Source organism: Aotus nancymaae, unplaced genomic scaffold (genome assembly GCF_030222135.1).
Source record: "Aotus nancymaae isolate 86718 unplaced genomic scaffold, 86718_ANA_hifiasm-v0.15.2.pri h1tg000016l, whole genome shotgun sequence".
Lineage (NCBI taxonomy): Eukaryota > Metazoa > Chordata > Mammalia > Primates > Aotidae > Aotus > Aotus nancymaae.
Genome location: NW_026988428.1, coordinates 35,892,536 through 35,912,636, shown reverse-complemented (window position 1 = coordinate 35,912,636; position 20,101 = coordinate 35,892,536). Strand labels below are relative to the sequence as shown.

Sequence of the window (20,101 nt, the reverse complement as noted above, 5' to 3'; positions counted from 1 at the left end):
TGTGCCACTGCACTCCAGCCTGGGAAACAAGAGCGAAACTCTGTCTCAAAAAAAAAAAAAAAAAAAACAAAAAACTGAATACAACAGCTACTTATTACCAATTTGGGCTTACTTCAACCCAGCCCAAGCTAAGCATTACACACACAATCCTCTGATCCTAAAAGCTATGTGAGGCTGGGTCTATTCCTGTTTTATGGATGTAGAAATCAAGAATCAGAGAATAATGTGTCCAGGTTAGGAACTGTGACAACCCTGAGATCTACAGCCAAGGCTATAGGGCCCTGCAGTAATCCCTGGGCTAGTCAGCCACTGCAGGCCCCAGCATTGAGCCAGGAACGTCTAGTGGAGGCGTCCCACGTGCTAGAAATTAGTCTAAGAGCTTTGCATAACAACCTTGTGAAGCAGGTGTCATTATTATCCACCCTTTACAAATGAGTACACTGAGGCCTGATAGCTCAGGCTGGTAATATCCAAGTTTCATCTCAAGCAACCCACCTCTTATGTAATGACGGGGTGTGCCTGGTGGGAGAGGGGAAAGGGAGCATCAGAGACACACTGATCCCAGTTCCAGCTACATGTCTATTTTTTATTCAATATATTAAATATATTAATCAGAAAAGTCACATACTATAAATCCAGGAAAATACACAAATATAAATGTCAGAATCTGTCATTTGTCTTCTTTCTAGAGTGACAGTTTATGTACATGTGGAAGGAGGGTAGGAAGAGAGAGCCAGCAGGAGGCTGGAAAGGCTGCCCAGGCTGGTGGAGCCCGTCCCTTCCTCCTCACCCCACTCCCACCTCAAGCTCTTTCTTCCTGTATTTACAGCAGCACTGGGCTTATTTACAGCACGGCAGTATGTGTTAAAAACGGTTTATCTTACAAAAAACATAAAGGCCAGGGCCGGGCTGCGGGGTAAGACAAATCGTGGGGTCACCCCCATGAATGCATCCCCCTCCCCGAGGGCTTGAGATCCCTGCAAACCTCCTGGAGCAGGTGATAAGGTGGAGTCATTCTGCAGCTCAAGCCCAGGCTTGGGGGTGCTCTGGGGGTCCGTGGACTAAAGGCACGTGGGGTGGCGTATGAGAGTGCACATGTGCACGTGTGTTCCCAGACGGGGGTCAGAAGGGCAGTGTGTCCATGAAGATCTTGTCGATGATAGGCGGAGGGGGCACCAAGTCCTCCAGCTTGAGGTAGAAGATGCGCTGCAGGCCCTGGGTGCACAGGGTCCGCAGCTCGGGCAGTTTGCCCAGCAGACGTGACAGGCAGCTGGCCGGCTGGGGTTCACCTGCCACAGCCGCCACGTGCTCCTTCAGGCAGCTGGCAATGCGGTTCTGCAGCTCCTCCACCCGCCGTGGCTCCTGCAGTCCATGCCGGTCTGCGGGGAGGGTACAGAATTAGCCCCACATCTGAGAACCAGGCCCCAAAGCTCCGGCCTCCCCTAGGCCCCTAAAACTGCTGCTCCTGGCCAACCCTCATGCTCTGCTGGTACTTCACAAAAGCACATTCAGATGTTGGCATTAGTAAGCATCATCACAAGGCTGAGAACCAATAACCCTCATGATTCTCATGCTCCAAGTGAGAACCTGAGGCCCAGGAGGTTAATGACTTGCCCAAGGTCTCAAACAGGAAGTAAAATCCTAACCTAGGTTTTCTGGCTAGACCATTGGGTTTTTTAAATCTAGACCGTTCTGAGAAGCCCCAGCCTCAGAATTCAGCACTCCCTCAGCGCAGAGTACCTCTGATTGTGTGCTATATAGTTGAGTCCCCTGTGCAATTTAAGTGAAAAAAAGGAATGAGGGTGGATTCTTTGCTTTAAAAAACAAAGAGAGGTGGCTGGGTGCGGTGGCTCACGCCTGTAATCCCAGCACTCTGGCAGGCCGAGGTGGGTGGATCACAATGTTAAGAGATTGAGACCATCCTGGCCAACATGGTGAAACCCCGTCTCTACTAAAAATACAAAAATTAGCAGGGCATGGTGCTGCCCAGCTGTAGTCCCAGCTACTCGGGAGGCTGAGGCAGGAGAATTGCTTGAACCCAGGAGGCAGAGGTTGTAGTGATCCAAGATCGTGCCACTGCACTCACTGCACTCCAGACTGGCAACAGAGTGAGACTCTGTCTCAAAAAAAGAAAAAAAAAACAAAGACCTGAAAAGCTCTGCATTCAGATTCCATCCTGCAGAACTACATTTACATAAGTCCAAAACAGGCATGGCCAATCTGATCTGCACTGTCAGAAGTCACAATGAAGGGCCGGGCGCAGTGGCGCATGCCTGTAATCACAGCACTTTAGGAGGCCGAGGCAGGAGGACCTCTTGAGCCCAGGAGTTCGAGACCAGCCTGGATAACATAGTGAGATCTCATCTTACTTATTTTTTAATTTCTTAAAATAAAAAAGAGAAACCAGAGTAGTGGTTACCCTTGGGGAGGGCAAATGACTGGAAGGGGCACAATAATGGGTTCTGGAGGGCAGTTATGTGCTCTTTCTTGACCAAGGTGCTGGTTAGGTAAGTGCAGTTTATGAAAATTTACCATCCATGTACTTTTATATATGCAGCGTAATCGACAGGAAGGTTTTAAAAACAAACCAATACCCTAGGCCACATACATGACACCTGCCGTGTATATCCTGGGCAGTATGGGGCTAAAGGCTGTCTTAAGCTTTAGAGCTGGAAGCAGCTGAGCCCGTCTCCAGCTCCTGTGGTCCCTACTTTACTGTCAGTATGGCCCAGGAGCCAGAAAATGCTAGATCCCAGCCCACCAAACTCCCTGGGACAGTGCCCTCTGCCCTCCTGAGGACCAGTCAACTCCCTGACACCTACTCCCTTGGACTTGGTGTGGCGCTGGTCACTCACCGGTGATGAGGACAAGAGCAGACAGGCAGGCGAAGGCAGGGACATCGACAACCAAGCTGTGCAGGGACCTTGAGAAGGCCAGGATGCTGTCAATCCAGTCGCCGAAGCCACGGGCACACTGCAGCCGGTGCAATACCAGGCCTGAGCAGAAGATGAGCTTGCCCTCGCCTGGCTTAGACCTAGGAGGCAGATGGGTTGAAGAGCGATCAGGGTGGCTTACAGGCAGGTATATGAGGGAAGGGGGCTGGGCAGTCAGTGGGCAGCTCACCGGTATGCCAGGCGGAGGATGAAGAGCTCCAGGAAGGCTGACTCCAGCAACAGGTCCTGGTCAGCCAATGTCAGCTCCGCAAAGCCAGGGATCTTCTCCGCCCACTTGCGGATGACCTCCAGGGAACCGGAAAGCAGGTCGTAGAACTGCTGCACATCACCAGCGTCTTCCTTCCCAAAGTGGGGCAGCACCAGCTCCTGGAACTGAAAGGATGGTCCAGTTGGGTTAGCACCCCAGGCAGGGCCCTGTACCCACCGCCACGTACCCCAGGCAGGGTCCTGCACCCACCGCCACGTACGGCTGTGTCAGACACTTGGATGCCAGATCCCGGGAGTGGTAGTGGCCCTGAGATCCACCCCAGGCTCTTGCTTGCCAAGTCTCACATATTAACCCAGAGCTGCAGCTGCCAGAAGGACACATTTTTCTAACTGGCCACCTGCCTGAAGGGGTGCATTTTCCCATCTTCTCACCCCAGAGGGGGCTCCTCTCTTTGATCTGTTGAACTGGAGGAGGTAGCTTTTCTTTCTTTCCTTTTTAAACTTCCTTTCTCATTCAGTTCTTCCAGAGGGGGTAGCTCTCCTAATATGCACAAAGGCATCCCGTGTGCTCACACCAGCCCTCCCCAAGGCAGGCGAGGGATGGGGCAGGCGGGGCCTCACCTTGGAGTAGTCCAGTTTGGCAGTGCTGGGCCCTGAGTCCAGGTGTGCACGGACCAGGGAGGTGAGGAGATTGGCAGGGGAGGCATCCGGGGGCTGCTTGGGTTTTGAAGGTAGCCGGCCCCTCCGCCCCTTCAGGCTGTCTGTTCGGACGACTGCAAAGGAATGGGTAGGGGTGAGGAAGGAAGGGATCTAAGGAAGGGCCTCTCAGCCCAAGCCATGCACACCACTGCTGAGACACAGCCCACCAAGTCCCTAGGACCCAGAGCCCCTGAGATCCAAGGTACCCTACAGGGACCCCCCGCCCAGCCACCACCCTCACGATCCAGGCAGGTGGAAGCTGCCTCCCTCTAAGGCCTGGGGTTCAGAGGGGGAATGGAAATAAGATGTGTCCTCCCCTGGGTCATCCAGGGCAGAAGCCTGAGGGCCCTGGGGTCCTACCCCACTCAAGCCTACCCTCGCCCTGCTGGGCCGCACCCCAGCCACACACCTTCCTTCACCATGCCCACGGCCAGGCACTTCTGGAAGCGGCAGAACTGGCAGCGGTTTCGCCGCCTCTTGTCCACAGGGCAGTCCTTGTTGGCCAGGCAGATGTACTTGGCGTTTTTCTGCACTGTGCGCTGGGTGGGGGGGCAACACGGAACAGGCTGTCAGAGTGTGGGGTGGGGAGGGGGGAGCCCAGAGGAGGGGACTGTCCAGATCCTGCTGCCATTGCAGACAAAAGCACTCTCTGTTCACAGCTATTTTTCTAACATTTGGGTGGCAAGGGAGGGAGAGATAGGGGGTTGGGGGGAGAGAAAAGTCTTGAAGACACTGGAGGAGGTTTCTCCCCCAAGGAAGATCCCAAGACGCAATATTGGGGGCCAAGGTCTCCCCAGCAATCCAAACACCTGTATTTTTTCACGGGCGTTGTCCGCCTGCCCTCTCCCTGGGGCAGACAGGAGAGGGCCAAGGGGATGGGGGTGGGGACAGGAAGCTAACAAACACACAGCCTGTTCCCAAGTCCACCCCCAGCCCTCAAGAACCAAACCCTCTGCCGGGATCCTTTCATCCCACGCCAGGAACACGAGAGCCTGGGGGCACCCCTTCCCACTAGAACCTTGAGTTAGGGGAAGACAGGCAGAGGAAAACCAGAGGCTGGCCAGGCACCCCTCCAGCCCATATCTCACGGCTCACTCCAGCTCTCTGCATCCCCATGGGCCCCTGAGTGTCCTGGTGAATGAAAGGTTCCAGCCCTGGCATTATGGGTCTCCAGGAAGGCAGCCCACCTGGCAGGCCTGAGCCCATCCTACAGGACAGGACTTGGCTGGGAGGAGAACCCAGGGGTCTACCACAGGTCCCAATGGGATGAGAGGCTAGCCTCTCTCCATTTCCTGTAAAAAGCCCCACCCAGGGCCACGCAGTACCTTGAAGAACCCCTTGCAGCCCTCGCAGGTGCGGACACCGTAATGCTGGCACGATGCATTGTCCCCACACACAGCACAGCGGCCTTCACTTCCACCTGGGGCCCCGCTCCGGACTTTGGTTGAAGTCATGGGTGCATCCAGTATCCCCGAGCCCTCAAGGTGTGGGGAAGTGGGTGCCAAGCATGGGAAGGCCGTCGTCGGCACAGAATAGCTCTCTCCCTCCCCCAGATGGTGGGCAGCCTGTGAAGAGAACAACTTCAGGGGGCTCTGGGCCAGGCTGGGGCTGGGACCGGTGGGAGGGCTGAAGGAAAAGAAGGCTGGAGGCTGTGGGGGCCCAGAGGCTTTGGGCAGCTGCTCTGTCCATGCCCTCAAGCCTTCGTAAGTCTGGCTGGGCGAGAAATGGCCGAATGAGCCGTCCCAAGGAGAGAGCTGGGGCGGCTGGAAGCTGGGCGTGGACGGTGACGGGGCCGAGCAGGGGCTGCCATAGTAGTCAGAGCCGCTGGAGGACAGGGCCTCATCCACTGGGCCGCTCAAGGGGCCGGAGTAGCAGCCGTACACCTGGAAGTCCTCGAACTTGAAGGAGGCAGAGGCAGGGGAGGTGGCTGAGGAAGAGGATGTGGAGGAGGCCGAGGAAGAGGCTGAGGAGCACGGCTGGACTGTTCCTGGCAGCTGGTAGAGGAAGGTGTCAAACTCTCCTGTGTAGCCATCCATGAAGGTGCTGAAGCTGGGCAGGGCAGTGGGGGCAGCGGGAGCCGCCTCAGGGCTGGCCAGGTCCATGGTGGGCTTGATGAACTCAGGGGTCACGGGGTCACTTGCCAGGTGGTCACGGGGTCCTGGACTCGGTGCTGGTGTCCCATATTGGGCTTGGATACAGGGCATCTCTGGAGAGGGAGAACCCCAGGGAGGGAAAGGAGAGTCAGTGGGAGAAGCCTGCAGCCTGGTCTCAAAGTATTTGGGCCCCAGAGCAGCAAGGTGGCAGGAATCCTAGCCTAAAGATGGGACAGAGGCAGCAGGGCCACAGCCCACCACAGCACCCAGGAATCCTAACCCCTGGCCTGAGTACCATCTTGACCTATGTGCCACAAAGCCCCTGGGCAGCAGCCAGCATGAGTGGGCTCCATCAGAAGGCCAGCCACACCCTAGTCAGCCTGGGAACTCTCGGGGAGGCATCCAGCCAGCATTTCTCTGCTGGAACAGGGGGAAGCTGTGTTCCTCCAGCCCCCTGCCCCTCCCCCACTGGGGAAGGCATGGTGGGGGCTGGGAGAAGGGTGAGTGGGAGAGACAGCCCAGGAAAGCCTCAGCCCAGCTCTCAGGAGCAGCTCCCCGCTTGTTTCGCCAACAAGGCACTTCCTGGGAATACTCCCAGGCACACCCTAGTCTTTTTCTCTTCCCCTCATGGTGCCTAGGAAGAAGAACATTGTGGAAATGGAAGAGGAGCTGGGAGTGGAAAGCCCAGCTGCCTGAGAAGGCAGCCTACTGCAGAGGCCCTAGCCTGTCCCCTACCTCCACCCCAAACCCCCATACTGAGCAAAGGCAGCAAATCCCAAACCCACCCCAGTCCTGCCATCTGGGGCTGGGAAGCCACTCCACACTGCCCAAGATGCTCCCAGAAGCAAAGAGAAAAGGAGCCTAGGCCTCCTCCTCAGCAACCTGGCTCCAGACCTTTAAGGGCCATTTGCTGGGAACAGGGTAAGGGGGAGGAAGGAGACCACAGCCCCCTGGACTTCCAGGAGAATAGACGACAGTACTTAAGAAGAATGTTCTGCTACCCCCAGTTAATTTAGTAAGAGAATTCTCAGAGCCCAGCAGCAGCAGAAGACTTAAGGAGGCTATGCAGAAGGAGAAGCCTGTCGGTGGGTGGGTGGAAGACATTCTGCCTCTGCCTGGGTCCCTCCACTAAAGCAGGGTCTGTGCCCTAAATAATCCAGGGGCTAAGGCAAAGGGGGTCCTGAGGAGCCTGAAGAGAGCCTGAACAGAGATAGCACCATTCAGACAGATCCTTACATTCACAGAATGGTCAAAAACTAATGCAGAGGAGGCTCCAGGACAATCTCCCTCCCTACCTCCATGCCTGGGGTCTGCATAACTCTGGCCTCACCAGTCAAGGAGAGAAGCTGGAGAAGAAATCAAGCTGGAACAGCAAGTACCATTATCAAGGGGTACAGTGATGGGGGCAAAGGCTGTCACCACCTCCTGGCCAAGAGCCCAGGAAGTCCTCTCTGGTCCTAGCCTTTCTTCTAACTCAACAGGCCCTGAACAGGGCACCTCCACCCCTAGCCTGACATTCACATAACCAACAAAGACAACAGAGACCCTCGTAGCTCAGGCCCCACCCACCCAGTGGCACCCATCCACAGGCATGCAGCACCCTGTGAGGTGAGGGTGGCCACATCTGCCTGCACTAGGACAGTCTAGGCAGGGATGGGCTGGGGGTGAAGGAGGAAAGACAGCAGTTGGGCAGAACTGGGCGTTTGTTCCTGCCTTATTCAAATCCTGTTTCTCTACCTGGACGTCCCACATCCGGATCAACCCCCATCAATCCCTCCCCCTTCATGCAGGTTCTTAACAACACAAGATATGGACCTACATCTAGCCTCTTGGGAGCGGGGAGCAGTCCCACAGGAGGAGGAAGAGGCGGGGTTGAAGGAGGGAGTGGGGAGAATCCGGCTTCAGGCAGGTCCTGGCAACAATGTGGCTTGCACCTGTTCTGCTAAACAAGCCTCAGGCTGCACCCTACCTGTAAGATCCAACAGGGACTACTGGGGGAGGGGGCAGGGGGGTGATCAGCATCTGGAGCTGGAATGGTTGGGAGGTATCCTCTAGGTAGCTCCGCCCCAAGACTCCAACTTTGACAACTTCTATCCAGGATCCCCAAGGACAAGGGTTTCCACCTCTGTCTGTCTGTCTGTCTCTCTCTCTCTCTCTCTCTCTCTCTCTCTCTCTCACACACACACACACACACACACACACACACAAAATCCAAGCCCCAGCAAAATCAATCCTCCCAGTGCTTCCAGAGACCCTGCCCCTGACCCCAAGAAGCCTCCTTTATTGAACACACAGCAAGCAGCCCTCCACAGCTCAGCCACCAAGCCAGTCACTTCCTTCAGTGATCCAGAGGCTTCCTAACGCAGCTCAAACAGAAAGCTCAGGGTGGGGAACCCCTGCCGAATCAGCCACAGCCTCTAAAGTGTTAAGAAAACAACCGGGGCGCTGGGAGGGGGCTGACAGGCTGGGAGGAAGGACAGCCTTTTGGAAATCCAATCCCAGTTGGAGTCGCATGGATCCCAGCAGAGCCAAAGCCCCATGTACCTTTTCCCCCACAGTACTGTGACCCCCCCCCATCCACACCCACCCAAGTTCAGAGGGCCGTGCGCCCACTTGGGCACCCTGGAAGACTGAACTAAGGCCAGCTGCCGGCTGGACAAGCCCCTACTCCCGCCGCCAACCCCAACCCCCTGCAGCTTCCACCTTGCAGGTAGTCAACCTCTCTCACCTCCTACCCCGCGGCCAGTAGTTTCCAGTCGGACCTGGGTTCTCGTCCCGTTGCGCCAGAGCTGCACACTACACCCGCCCTCCTGCATGCTGACCCTACAACATCCTTTTCTGCCCGCGCATACACTCCTCTCCTTCATGCACCACCCCCAAAAACAGATGCACACCCCCTGAAAGGAACCTACCCGGCCGGCTCCTGCTGCTCCTGCCCGGACCGGCGCCCCAAGTCACAGCCTGGTCCCTGGTCCCGCGTGCGCTCCCAAAGTTCTTCCGTGCACTCCCTCAAGTTTCGCAGCCTCTGCCACTGGGACTCCCCGGGCGAGCCCGACCCTCCTCTTAAGCGCTCCGTGACGCACGGGGAGGGGCGGGGGCGCCACTGACGCAGGCCGCCCGGCGAGCTTTGGCCATACAAGGGCGCGGGGGGCGGTGCGGTTCCGGCGGGAGGTGGCCAGGGGGAGGCGCGGCCCGGGGAGCCCGAGGGGGCGGGGCGAGGGGGGCCTGGAATGTCTGCGCGCGTGACGCACGCGGGGTTCCATTGACGCAGGGAGCGCGGATTGTTTGATCTATTAATAGGCTCCTAGCGCCCGCCGAGTCCGCTAAAAATAGCAGCTCCCAGGCCCACTAGGCTCCCCACATCGGACCCGGGTCCCAGCTGAGGGCCCCCAAGTCCAAAATAACCGGCGGGAGGGGCAGAGCCGGTGAAGGGGCGCTGTAGAGCCGCGACCGCTGGGCTTCCCCGGACGAGGATCTCCTCACCCTCCAGCTGCTCCCGGGAGCCAACCGCGCCCGGTCCCTCCGGCTCCCTCTGAGCCCAGCCCCGCCTTTGCACCTTCCCAAGCCCTTCCTAGAGCCTAAGGTGACGCAGCGCCGCTGCTGGGCGGTCAAGGCAGGTCGTGGGCTGGGGCGGGCAACTCGGACACACCCTGGGGAGCCTGCGCCCTCACCTCAGCCTTAGGTGCAGCTGGTGCACAGGATTCGGACTCCCCAGCAGGGTATCAAACTGAGAGGGTGCCCCCGACGCGTCAGTTAGAGCCCCCGCTTAGTCGCTCCTGGCAGTCTCCCTGCACAGGACCTCCCGAGGGCAGGGGTTGGCCAGGCCCAAGCTCGGGCAACTGCTCCGGCTCCGCTCCACAAACTGAACTTGGCTTCGCACCTTCCCCTCTCCAGCCCCTTACAGGATGAATGCACCCTAGTTGGGAAATTACCGAATTTCAGAACCGGCGAGGGGGAGCCCGAGAAATCTTTTCAAACTTGTGCCAACTCTTCCCCATTTTATAAATAAATCGGCCCAGAGAAATAATGGCACTTGCTTAAGGTCACACAGCCAGGCGGTGGCACCCTGGGGTGGAACCCAGGGCCACAGACTGCATCTCTAGGGTTCTCTCCAAGCCTTTTATCAATCCCCCTCCTCCTGTCCACATCAAGGAGCACCGACCCTCCCACCCCACCTCTAGCACCCGTGGGGAGGCAACGCTGGCCAGTTATCACCTGCCCAGTGGAGTGCGCAACAGCCCACCAGGACCCTGCTAGGCACAGACCAGGCTGCAGCAGCCACCTGGAGCCTTCCCTGGCTGGGCCGTCACTCCTCCACCCTGATCTCTTCCTGAGCCTGGGGAGCCCTCACGGCAAGGTAAGAGAAGAAAGAAGGGCAAATCATGACAAAGAAAAGGGACCCCTGCCACCCCACTGCAACCCCCAACCATTCCCCTTCTCCCATGTAAGTCAATGTCCAGAAGCGTTTCTGCTTCCACTGAGCCTGCACCCACCCACCCAGCTCTCACCTCATCTGGTCACCCCATAGGACTTCCTCTACCTTGGAGGCACTGCCTGCTGCTGATTTCCGCCCTCAACTCCCATTACAGGTTTCCCATACCCTTGTCTCCAGCCCCCGCTTCTGCCCACTCAAAGGACCCACAAGTACCTCAAATTTCATCTGTTCCAGGCAGAGCTTGTCATTTCTGCAACCCCTGCCTGCCACCTAATCTCTGCTCCTGATGCCCCATTTGCAACTTTTCATTGTTTCCTGAAACTCTTTTTTGGAGCATCTCTTGGGTCCTTTCCTCTCCCCATGTGTTTTCTTGTTTTTGAGACAAGATCTTGTTCTGTCACCCAGCCTGGAGTGTAGTGGCGTGATTATGGCTTACTGCAGCCTCGACCTCCCAGCCTCAAGTCTCTTGCCTTGACCTCCCAAAGTGCTGGGATTACAGGCAAGAGCCACTGCACCCAGCATCTCCCACTTTCCTACTGCCAGCCATAGCCCATGCCTCACTGGTCCCACAGACCAATTGCCTGCACCCAACAACCACTCCTTCTCCTTGCCCACACCCATGAAGATCAACCCTTAGCCTGCCCGTCTCCTCCTTCTAAAGCCTCACTGTCCACCGCAGATGGAGTAGTCTTCATGTACAGTTGACCCCTAAACAACACAGGTTTGAACCGTGTGGGTCCACTTATATGGGGACTATTTTCAATCCAACATGGATTGAAAAATCCACATATGCAGAGGGCCCATTTTTTTGTATCTGCAGATTCCACAGGGCCAACAGCGGGACTGGAATACTCGCAGTACAAATTGGGGTCCTGGAGCCAACCACCTTCATATACTGAGGGGTGACTGTAATGCTGATGGCATTCAGTGATCTGGTCAGAACCTGCCAGAACCCTCCAACCCAGCATACAATATCAACGTGAATGTGTCTGCAGAGAGCTCTGGGTTGCCCCAAACTACCTCCCAAAGACCTTCAAGGCCACGTGGTTGAATGTGAAGTGTGGGCAGGTTGCTGCCAATTGGACCCATCCAGGATCTCTACCTCAATTCAGCCAAAGTTTTGTTTTTCTTTCTCTTAGGCTTTTCTTTTTTTTTTTTTTTTTTTTTTTGAGGCGGAGTTTTGCTCGTTACCCAGGCTGGAGTGCAATGGAGCAATCACAGCTCACCGCAACCTCCGCCTCCTGGGTTCAGGCAATTCTCCTGCCTCAGCCTCCTGAGTAGCTGGGATTACAGGCACGCGCCACCATGCCCAGCTAATTTTTTGTATTAGTAGAGATGGGGTTTCACCATGTTGACCAGGATGGTCTCAATCTCTTGACCTCGTGATCCACCCGCCTCGGCCTCCCAAAGTGCTGGGATTACAGGCTTGAGCCACCGCGCCTGGCCTCTCTTAGGCTTTTCTATGAGTCTGCTTGGATTTTGTGGAATCCTTTTGTGGCAAATGACTTCACAGCTTAAAAAAAAAAAAGGTTTAAAAACACAAATAGAATTCAAGCCCTCCCATTTTGCAGATTAGGAGCCAAATTTTCCAAGAGGAGCTACAACTTGCTCAGGAGCACACAGCAAGACTTGCTGGGTGGAACTGGTTCTGGCTGTGTCACAGGCTGGCTTTCTCACCTAGCACCTGCTTTGCCCCAGGATGTCTCCCTCCACCCCAGCTGGGCCTTCCCTAGAAAGTAAAACCAATTTTAATAGGTAGCAAAAGATGATCAGCCAAGCCAATGTTCTTCCCACCAACCAGCAAGAACAGGTGTATTACCTGTGGCTTAACCAGCCTGTGCTCAATCTCAGCCTTGCTAGCTCTTTGAGAGTTGAACCAGCCTCAAGCTCAGGCACCCTCCTTTCCTCCTCACAATTTGGCATTTGTAAAAAGTGACACAGACCATCCTGTGGGGTAGGCCCACCCATAAGCCCAAGGGAAAGCGAGTGCAGTGAGGTGCTGTCCAGGTCCCTGATCTGAATCTCAGCATCTAGCCTCCAGATCTGGGCCTGCAGCCCAGGCCCCACCTCCCCAAGCCACTGCAGGTTATGGAGGCTGCAGTCCTGCTGCCCTAAAGCCTGAAGGAGGATAAGGAACTACAGCTGTCACCTGGCCATGCTTGCAGGGGATGGTGAGGGTGCTCAACACACCACATTCTGAAAATAAGTAAATAAGGAGAAAAAGGCAAAGGCCCTCTGTGGGAACACAGCTGGGGCCACCCATGCAGGTTTCCAAGTGGAGCACTTAGAGGCGAGAGAGGTGAAAGGGGTTTGGGGATCCCAGGCCTCGTGGGCCCTCCAGGGAGGACGGCCTGATGCTCTGAAAGAGTGGAGTCCAGCTAGTGGAACTCTGGAGAAAGGCACAACTGATGTGGACTTTGGGAGGCCTAGAGCAAATGCTGGTCCCACAATGGCCAGAGACTCCCAATGGACACCTACCCCATGCCCCCAAGTCTAGCCTTCAAGAACGAGGTCAGAGTAAACAGCTTATTGTCAGGGAGATGGGGTGGGAGGGAACAGGTAATGAGAGAGGTATCCAAAACTAGAGACAGGGATCTGAAGGTAGGGCAGGGAGAGATGTCAGGCTGGAGACAAGAGACAGCCCCGCCCAGTCAGGCCCCTACACCGTGGCCCAGCCTACCCTCCTGCCCTCATCACCCCAGTTCCCCACCAACCCATATAAGGACCTTGAGCTGAACTTTCCCACCACCCACTTTGTACATACAGTTTCACCCACTGGGCACACTGTTTCCCTTCCTCCTTCTATTCTAATCCTGCTGATCCTCCAAGACTTCAGCTTAGAGCTTGGACCAGCCCATCTCTACATTTTTTCCCTCTTTTTCTTTTCTTTTCTTTAAAATTTCTAAGTCATTACATCCAACCAACTCATCGATAATAAGCTCCTTCTCACTGGGAGTGGGTCAGACCTTGGCCAGGGCACTTCACAGGTATTCTTCCATTTAACACTCCCCCAGCCCTTCCAGGTTTGGAATTACAATCTGTGTTGTATAAAGGCAGAAACAGAGGCTCAAGGGTAGGATTGAAACTTAGGTCCCCTAAATCCCAGTTTTGTGCAGGACCCACTACCCTGAACTCTAACCTCCAGAGGCTGTGGCTTCTGGCCCCATGGGCCTTGAGTCGTATAAGTGAACCACAAAACCAGGCACACACACAACCTGCAAGCTGAAAGTAGAGGTACCTACAATGGGACTTCTGTGGAAATGGAAGCATTCTAGTTCCCCATCTGGACGATAATCACCCAAGCACGTTCACTCTGGAAAAGTCATCAAACTGTACTCTTAAGATTGTACTCCAGTCACAGTGGCTCACGCCTGAAATCCCACCACTTTGGGAGGCTGAGGAGGGAGGACTGCTTGAGCCCAGGAGTTTGAAATTAGCATGAGCAACATAGTGAGACCCCTTCTCTACAAGAAAAATTTTAAAATTAGCCAGGTGTGGTGGTGCGTGCCTGTCATCCCAGCTACTCAGGAGGCTGAGGTGGGAGGATTGCTTGAGCCCAGGAGGCAGAAGCTGCAATGAGCCATAATCGAGCCACTGCCCTCCAGCCTGGGTGACAAAGTGAGACCCTGTCTCAAAAAAAAAAAAAATAAGATTGTACACCTATGATGTGTGCACTTTTCTGTATGTATGTTATACTCTCCCCAAAGTTTATTTTAAAATAGCCACGCCTGAATGAGAGAGACATATTTCTTCATATACATGCAGATGCAGCTGGAATTTATTGAGAACAAATTCATTCAAGTGTGTGCTTCTGAAAGCACGGTGGCTATTTCTCATTATGTATTTGTTCTATCAACAGATGGAAAACAAGTATGGTTAGGAAGGGATGCACCATCTCTCATTAGAAAGGGGCCCTCCTGCTGATAACTCAGTGTATTTTCTGAGCAGTTCACCAGGCCCTTACCCCTCCTGTCAAATCTTATGGGGCCCAGGGACTTACCGTGTACTCAGACCCATTCCTCGCCCACCAGTATGTGAACACCATGAGGACAAGGACACTGCCTCCTACCCCGTGGTGGGAAGACCCTTTGTACATTCTCAGCAGTAAGTAGCCCAGGGCAGGACCCAAATGAGCAGCCAATGTCTACCACCATTCCCCAGCCCAGAGGGTGGGGGTGGAGATGGGTAAACAGAAGGAAGTGGAATTACACAGTCCCTTTCCCACGCTGGCCCTCCACCTTGGGCTAGGCCCCGCCCCTATTGAGCAGAGGTCAGGAACTTGCCCTACTTTCACTGAGACCGTCCCCACCCACGGGCCTCCACGCCCTTCCCCTGGGGTGGGCAGAAGGAGTAAGCTTCGCCTGCCTTCTCCTGCTCAGAAGTTGCCCTGGGAGCTTCCCCTCTTTGACCCCAGGGCCTACTGCCAGCCCTGCCCACTTCCTCTTCCTGCTCTGGCAGTGGGCAGGGGGATTTGTACTGTGGGCAGGGAAGCACTGCCTGCTGCCCCGGGGGCTTCCCATGGGCATCTCTGGGAACCAGGGGTGAAGGGTCAGGCCCAGGTCCCTGGCTCTGCTCTCCTGGCCCTTGCCCAAGCCCTACCATGAGCACACATATCATTACTTCCCCAAAACCAGGCTCCCGGGGACGCAGTTAGGTCAGCCAGTGCCCCCACTCCTCCCCTTAGCTCTCAGCAGGGGCGAAAGATGGAAGAGCTATCACAGGCATCTTTGACCAGGAGCCAGCAAGCCTGATATGTGACCTGAGGCCAGTCCCTTGTCCTCTCCAAGCTTCCTCATCTGCCTAATGCAGACATCACCAGTCCCAGTGCTGGGAGAATGCAGTTCACCATGCAAGGGAGAAGCTCAGGATACAAATGTAGCACTGCCTGGGGCCTGGGCTCCCCCACTGTCAGGGGAAACCTGTGATGGGAAGGGAGGGTGGAAGTCAGGAAGCAAGCAGTGCCTCCAGGGCACGGGGAAGTACTACAGGGGGATGGGTTCCAGGACCCCGTATACCAAAATCCATGCATACTCAAGTCTCGTGCTCGGCCCTGTGGAACTCATGTCTGCAATGGGACAACCACAGAAGCAGCCTACAGCAGAATCCTGGGGCTGGCAGGGAGGGTGGCAGGGACAGGAGACAGCAGAGTCTTCAGCTGGACAGGGGAGCCAGCAGCCCTCCTGCTCCAGGAACTACAGACAAACAGTAACCTCATCTCTCTCTCTCCCGCTCCCAGGCTAAGCTGAGAGGAAACGAGAGTGCGCCCAGAGATGTGGCTCTACCCGGCATGCCTTCTAGTGGGAAGAATTCTGGAAGAATTCCAGACTGTGTATGCAGCAAGTGCTCAATTAATACTCTGGAGAGAGCTTGTTAGTTAAGGAGGTCAGACTGTGGCCACAGAGGCTATCTTCAGTCCAGTGATTTGGCTACTCCTACCTCCCTCCCTCTCAGGCCAGAAGAAATTAACATCCAGCACAAAAGAATAAGATCAGACTTCAGGAAAAACAGCCAGAGGGGCTGGAAAACACAGACAAGATCAGGGAGTTTGGGAAAGGTCGGCCCCCGCCTTGAACCTCCCTCGGTTTCCCCCTCAGTCTGTTCAGCTCCTGGCCAGCTCCCTTCCCCTCTTGCCTTGGAGGGTCTCCCACCACCTTGCAGAACATCAACACCCACCAAATTCCCCTGCCTCTGCCCAAGGTCTCCACCCAGCCTAGGCGGGCAAAATTTCAAATTCCAAAATAAAAACCCTCTGATAACGAGTCCCAGCCGGAAAGACTGATGCACTTTCCTATTGTTAAAGTATTTTTAGTCGCAGGCTCTGGATTCGTTTAGAGACTCACGTTCAGAAAGGGGAAAAAAATTTTTTTTGAGAACTGGGAAGGAGAGCACAGGAGCCTCCCACGTAAGGAGCTGCTGCCTGTTCCATGCCGGGCCAGAGCCCCTGGCCCAGGTCCCAGAGCGTGTTTGTGGCAAGCTGGTTGGCAGACTTGCCAGACCTCTCTCCAGCCCTGCTTCTCAGGCACCCAAAGCAACTGGGAGGCCCAGCAAAGGGGGCAGGCCAGGGGCTGAGGGCTCAGCAGGACACCAAGCCCCTGGCCCAGCCACTCAGTCCCAACCAGCGGGGGCTCAGGGGCTCCACTCAGAAGCCAATCCTGAGGTACCCTGATGGAAACCAAAAACTCACTGCAGTGGCCAGGGCCTCGCCCAGGCAGGGTGGACAGGAGAGGAGGACAGAGGCCCTGTGGGGAAACTGAAGAAGGAACTGGACTGCATCACCTGTCTCTGTCCACCTCTCCCAGTTGTCAGTCACAGTGCTCCCAAGTCCAACTACCGCCATCCAACTGGGGTCCAGCTGCACTCGCATGCTTCCGATGGCCAGCCACCCTTGCTTCCTCCCCCAAACCCAAGGCCAAAGGGTTTGGCATGACAGTCACAATGGGAAAAAATCCAAATAGCCCAGCTCCCATTCCTCAATGTCCCCATCCCAAGACTCACCAGCTTCCTCCTCACAGTCTGCTTTGACCCTGGATGAAGGTCCCAGACAACCGCTTGAAGGGAGAATCCCAAGACTGGTTGGGGGCTCTTCCTGGAGGCCTCAGGGAGCCCTGTGGGGAGAGAGGTGCTGCCCAGCCAGCCTATCCTCGTGGCCGAGGCCGGGCAGCAGCTGAACGGGCTCTGGATGTGGTGCTGCCTCCAAGCCGGCGTGTCCTCCCCTGTTTTATAGCAGAAACCAGAGCCGGCCTCTGGGGATGGGGGGGAGCCACTTTGGGCCCTCTTGGCTGGGCCTGACTTTGGCCCAGGTCAGCAAGAGCCCAAAATAGTCAGCTGACGGGAGCCCCGGCGTGAGCGTGACCCTGGGCCCATGCCCGGGCCTGGCAGACAGGTGCCCACGTCACAAGACCAGCAGCTCTAGCACTCATGGGGCCCCGGTTGGCAGCCCCTCAGGGTGGCCTTGGCAGTGTATCTGGCATAGGAGTTCCACCCAATCACCACCATCACCCAGACAACGAGGTAAACACAGGGAATTCTGCCCACCAGGGCTGGAGGGAGGGCTGGGTGCTCAGGAAGCTGGGTCTGGACTGGGGGTGGATGTGGGGGCCGAGTTAAGGGAGGGACACCTGGCCACTGCTGTCATCTTCACTCACGTGCTTCCCAAGTCCAGATCTCCAGCTGACCAGAGAACACCTGCCTCTCCCGCTTACAGTAATTCCTCTCCCTGTCTTCAGCCCGAGGTTGGTGGTACAGCACCTGCCGCCATCGGGAGGCCAGGCACACACCCAGCCCCACCCCCACAACAGGAGGCCCTACTTCCCAGGGCATGCCCGTTCCCTCCAGGCTTCAACCAGACACCCTGTCCTCTCCACCCCAGCCACCTCTCCAGGGCTCTCTGCACCCTGAATGCCCCATAAGGCAACTGTTTGGGAAGCTGAGGAAGATACTGAGCCAGCTCCTGCTTCATTTGGGATCTCTCAAGGTCTGGGAGGGCTGCTGCTCAGAGATGGCCCTCTTCCAGGGAAGGAGGAAGGGAATCTCATGGCCCCTGTCTGGGGCGCAAGGCGGAGCTCCAGCTTCCTCAGGCACGGAACCAGGACTACAGTGCCCTTAGCCCCATATCATGTCCCCAGGAAAGGCCTGAGGGAAATCCCATTCCCACCCTCCACCTCTCACCCACAGATCAGCATGGGCCTTCTCTGGAAGCACCCTCAAAGAAGGTATGTCCTCTACCATCAGACCAGGTGCCTGTGCTTGCCAGCCATCCAGGAGGCATAGATTCTGAGCTTGGCTCTATACATCCTTCCTGCAGGACCCTGGAAAAGTCATTTCTCCCCTCTGTGCCTCAGTCTCCTCTTCTCTAAGTGGAGGAGATGTGCTAGATCACCAGTAGTGGAAGGCCTGTCCCTGCCTTCCCATTCACAAAGGCCACCCCCCACACCACAGACTCCATAGGCCCCCACGCCTAGCACAGTGAGGAGGGGCAGGCACCATGCTTTCTGCAGGGGGCGGGGGGGACCCGGCCTTCCCTTCATGCACTCACCTGGAGAAGCATCTACACCCCAGAGACAGGCCAGCTCCCTGCTGCCACGTCTGCCCCATGATGCTCCCAGCCCAGCCCCCAGCTACCCTACTCCACCCTATCTGCTTCCTGGAACCAGGTATAAGCTGCCTTGGGAGCAGCTGTCATCCCCCACTCCCACCAGCCCATGTCACCTGGGCCCAGAGCCCTCCAGTCTGTCCTGCCAAGAAAGTAAGGCTTCCCTAGTCCCCACACCCACATTACCCCCACCTCTGAAGAAATCAGATCCCCCACACTGAACAGCAGCTTGCCTGCCACCTCTGCAGGGTTTCCCCTCCATCCCCCTAACCACATCCGCTTTGGGCAGCTCCACCCCCACCTCTGCCCCCCAACCCCACCTGCTGGAGAGGGAGGGGGCCCAGGGGCATACAAAGGACAATAGCAGAGCACTTACCACTCTGGATGGACCAATAGGCCTTGGCCAACACACATTATCCCTTCAGCCTGAAGGGCCCAGCAGGAGCTAGGCTGCCTGGGAGGGGCAGGGCCTGGCCTCTGTCCATGGTGGAGGCCTACAGAGGGAGAGTGGATGTGAGTAGCAAGCACATTCCCTGGAGACAGCAATGGCCAGGATACAGAGGAATGGGAGCAGTGACAGGACCCAGGCCACAAGAGGAGAACAAGCCAGCCCAAGGACCTCCCTGGGTTAGGCATCAGAGCCTGGGAGCCCAGGCCCCAAGCAGTCTGCTTCCAGGGGTGTAGGGCATGGCCAGGAGCTGCTGACAGTATTTCAGAGCCATACAGACACATTAGCACCTAGCCCCTCTGCCTCATACCCCTCCAGGCTCTCGGCCTTTGACGATCCAAAAGGGCATGTTGCAGGCACAGGAAGAGAGCTATCATGAGGACAGAGTGGAATACCCCTCTCTCCTTTAGGGGCTCCAGTTTGGGCCCTAAAGCCTCAGAGGCCCCTAAAAGGCAGGGGCTCCATGCCCCTGAATCAGGCAGCCCAGCCTTGTAATCAGAGCAATGGGGACTCTCAGAAATCTTCTGGGATGGGAGTCCAGTCCCTAAATGGGAAGCCCAACTTAAAGCAGAGCAGATGCGGGATCCCAGACTGTCTGGGTTCGAATCCTGGCTCCACTGCTTGTCACCTTGGGTGAATTATATAATCTCTTTGTACCTCATGCTCTTCATCTGTAAAAATGATGACATCTCTAAAATTAACAATCACAGGGTTATCAGCAGGCTTAAAACAAGTTAACGTGTAAAAGACTTATAACAGTGCTGGATACGCAAATCTGCTACATACCATTATTAGGAGAAGTTCCATGAGGACACACACATAAGAGCTAGCCCCAGACCCTGGTTCCTAGTCCAAGGCAGCACTGGGCAGCTGACCTCTCCTTCCAGGGTGGAAGCCAACTGTGTGCCTCACCCCACACCCCAGCCTCTCCCCTAACCCCACTGAGCCAAAGTCCCCCTCAGCCAGGGCCCCCGACCCACATCTCCCCTTCTCTTCTTCCGCCCTCTCCAGAGCTCTTTCCTTTCAACCACACCCCAGAGTGAGGGCAAGACCATGTCTTCACTAGCTATTGGACTGCCCCTCAGACTGAGATTAGGTCTGAGAAAAGAGAAAGAGATGACGGGAGCTAGGAGGGGCAAAGAGAAGGAGGACCCCAGAGGGTGGGCAATGGGA

At 56.1% G+C, this 20,101-nt stretch overlaps 1 protein-coding gene across 4 annotated transcripts; it reads right to left on the bottom strand.

Annotated features, from left to right (window-relative positions):
- Positions 1 to 561: 561 nt before the first annotated feature.
- Positions 562 to 18,918, bottom strand: NR4A1 (nuclear receptor subfamily 4 group A member 1). 4 transcript variants are annotated; one of them, XM_012450244.3, is made up of 8 exons: positions 18,857 to 18,918; positions 16,884 to 16,993; positions 5,186 to 6,066; positions 4,270 to 4,399; positions 3,783 to 3,934; positions 3,124 to 3,326; positions 2,856 to 3,034; positions 562 to 1,379 (listed from the first exon to the last, which is right to left on the bottom strand). In XM_012450244.3, exons 3-8 carry the CDS (start codon positions 6,062 to 6,064, stop codon positions 1,123 to 1,125), a joined length of 1,800 nt encoding a protein of 599 aa, XP_012305667.1. In that variant the 5' UTR covers positions 6,065 to 6,066; positions 16,884 to 16,993; positions 18,857 to 18,918; the 3' UTR covers positions 562 to 1,122. The 4 variants fall into 4 exon arrangements, with proteins under 4 accessions (XP_012305667.1, XP_064233184.1, XP_012305666.1 ...); XM_064377114.1 differs by lacking the exon at positions 16,884 to 16,993 and having other exon boundaries at positions 18,857 to 18,878; XM_012450243.3 differs by lacking the exon at positions 18,857 to 18,918 and having other exon boundaries at positions 16,884 to 18,641.
- Positions 18,919 to 20,101: the final 1,183 nt, after the last annotated feature.

Excerpts from the sequence above, each read along its gene's own strand:
- NR4A1 (XM_012450244.3), bottom strand. The coding sequence starts at position 6,064 with ATGCCCTGTATCCAAGCCCAATATGGGACACCAGCACCGAGTCCAGGA. Across the intron at positions 3,035-3,123 it reads ATCCTCCGCCTGGCATACCG|GTCTAAGCCAGGCGAGGGCA; the intron begins GTGAGCTGCCCA and ends TCTGCCTCCTAG. Across the intron at positions 1,380-2,855 it reads TGCTCTTGTCCTCATCACCG|ACCGGCATGGACTGCAGGAG; the intron begins GTGAGTGACCAG and ends CCCTCCCCGCAG.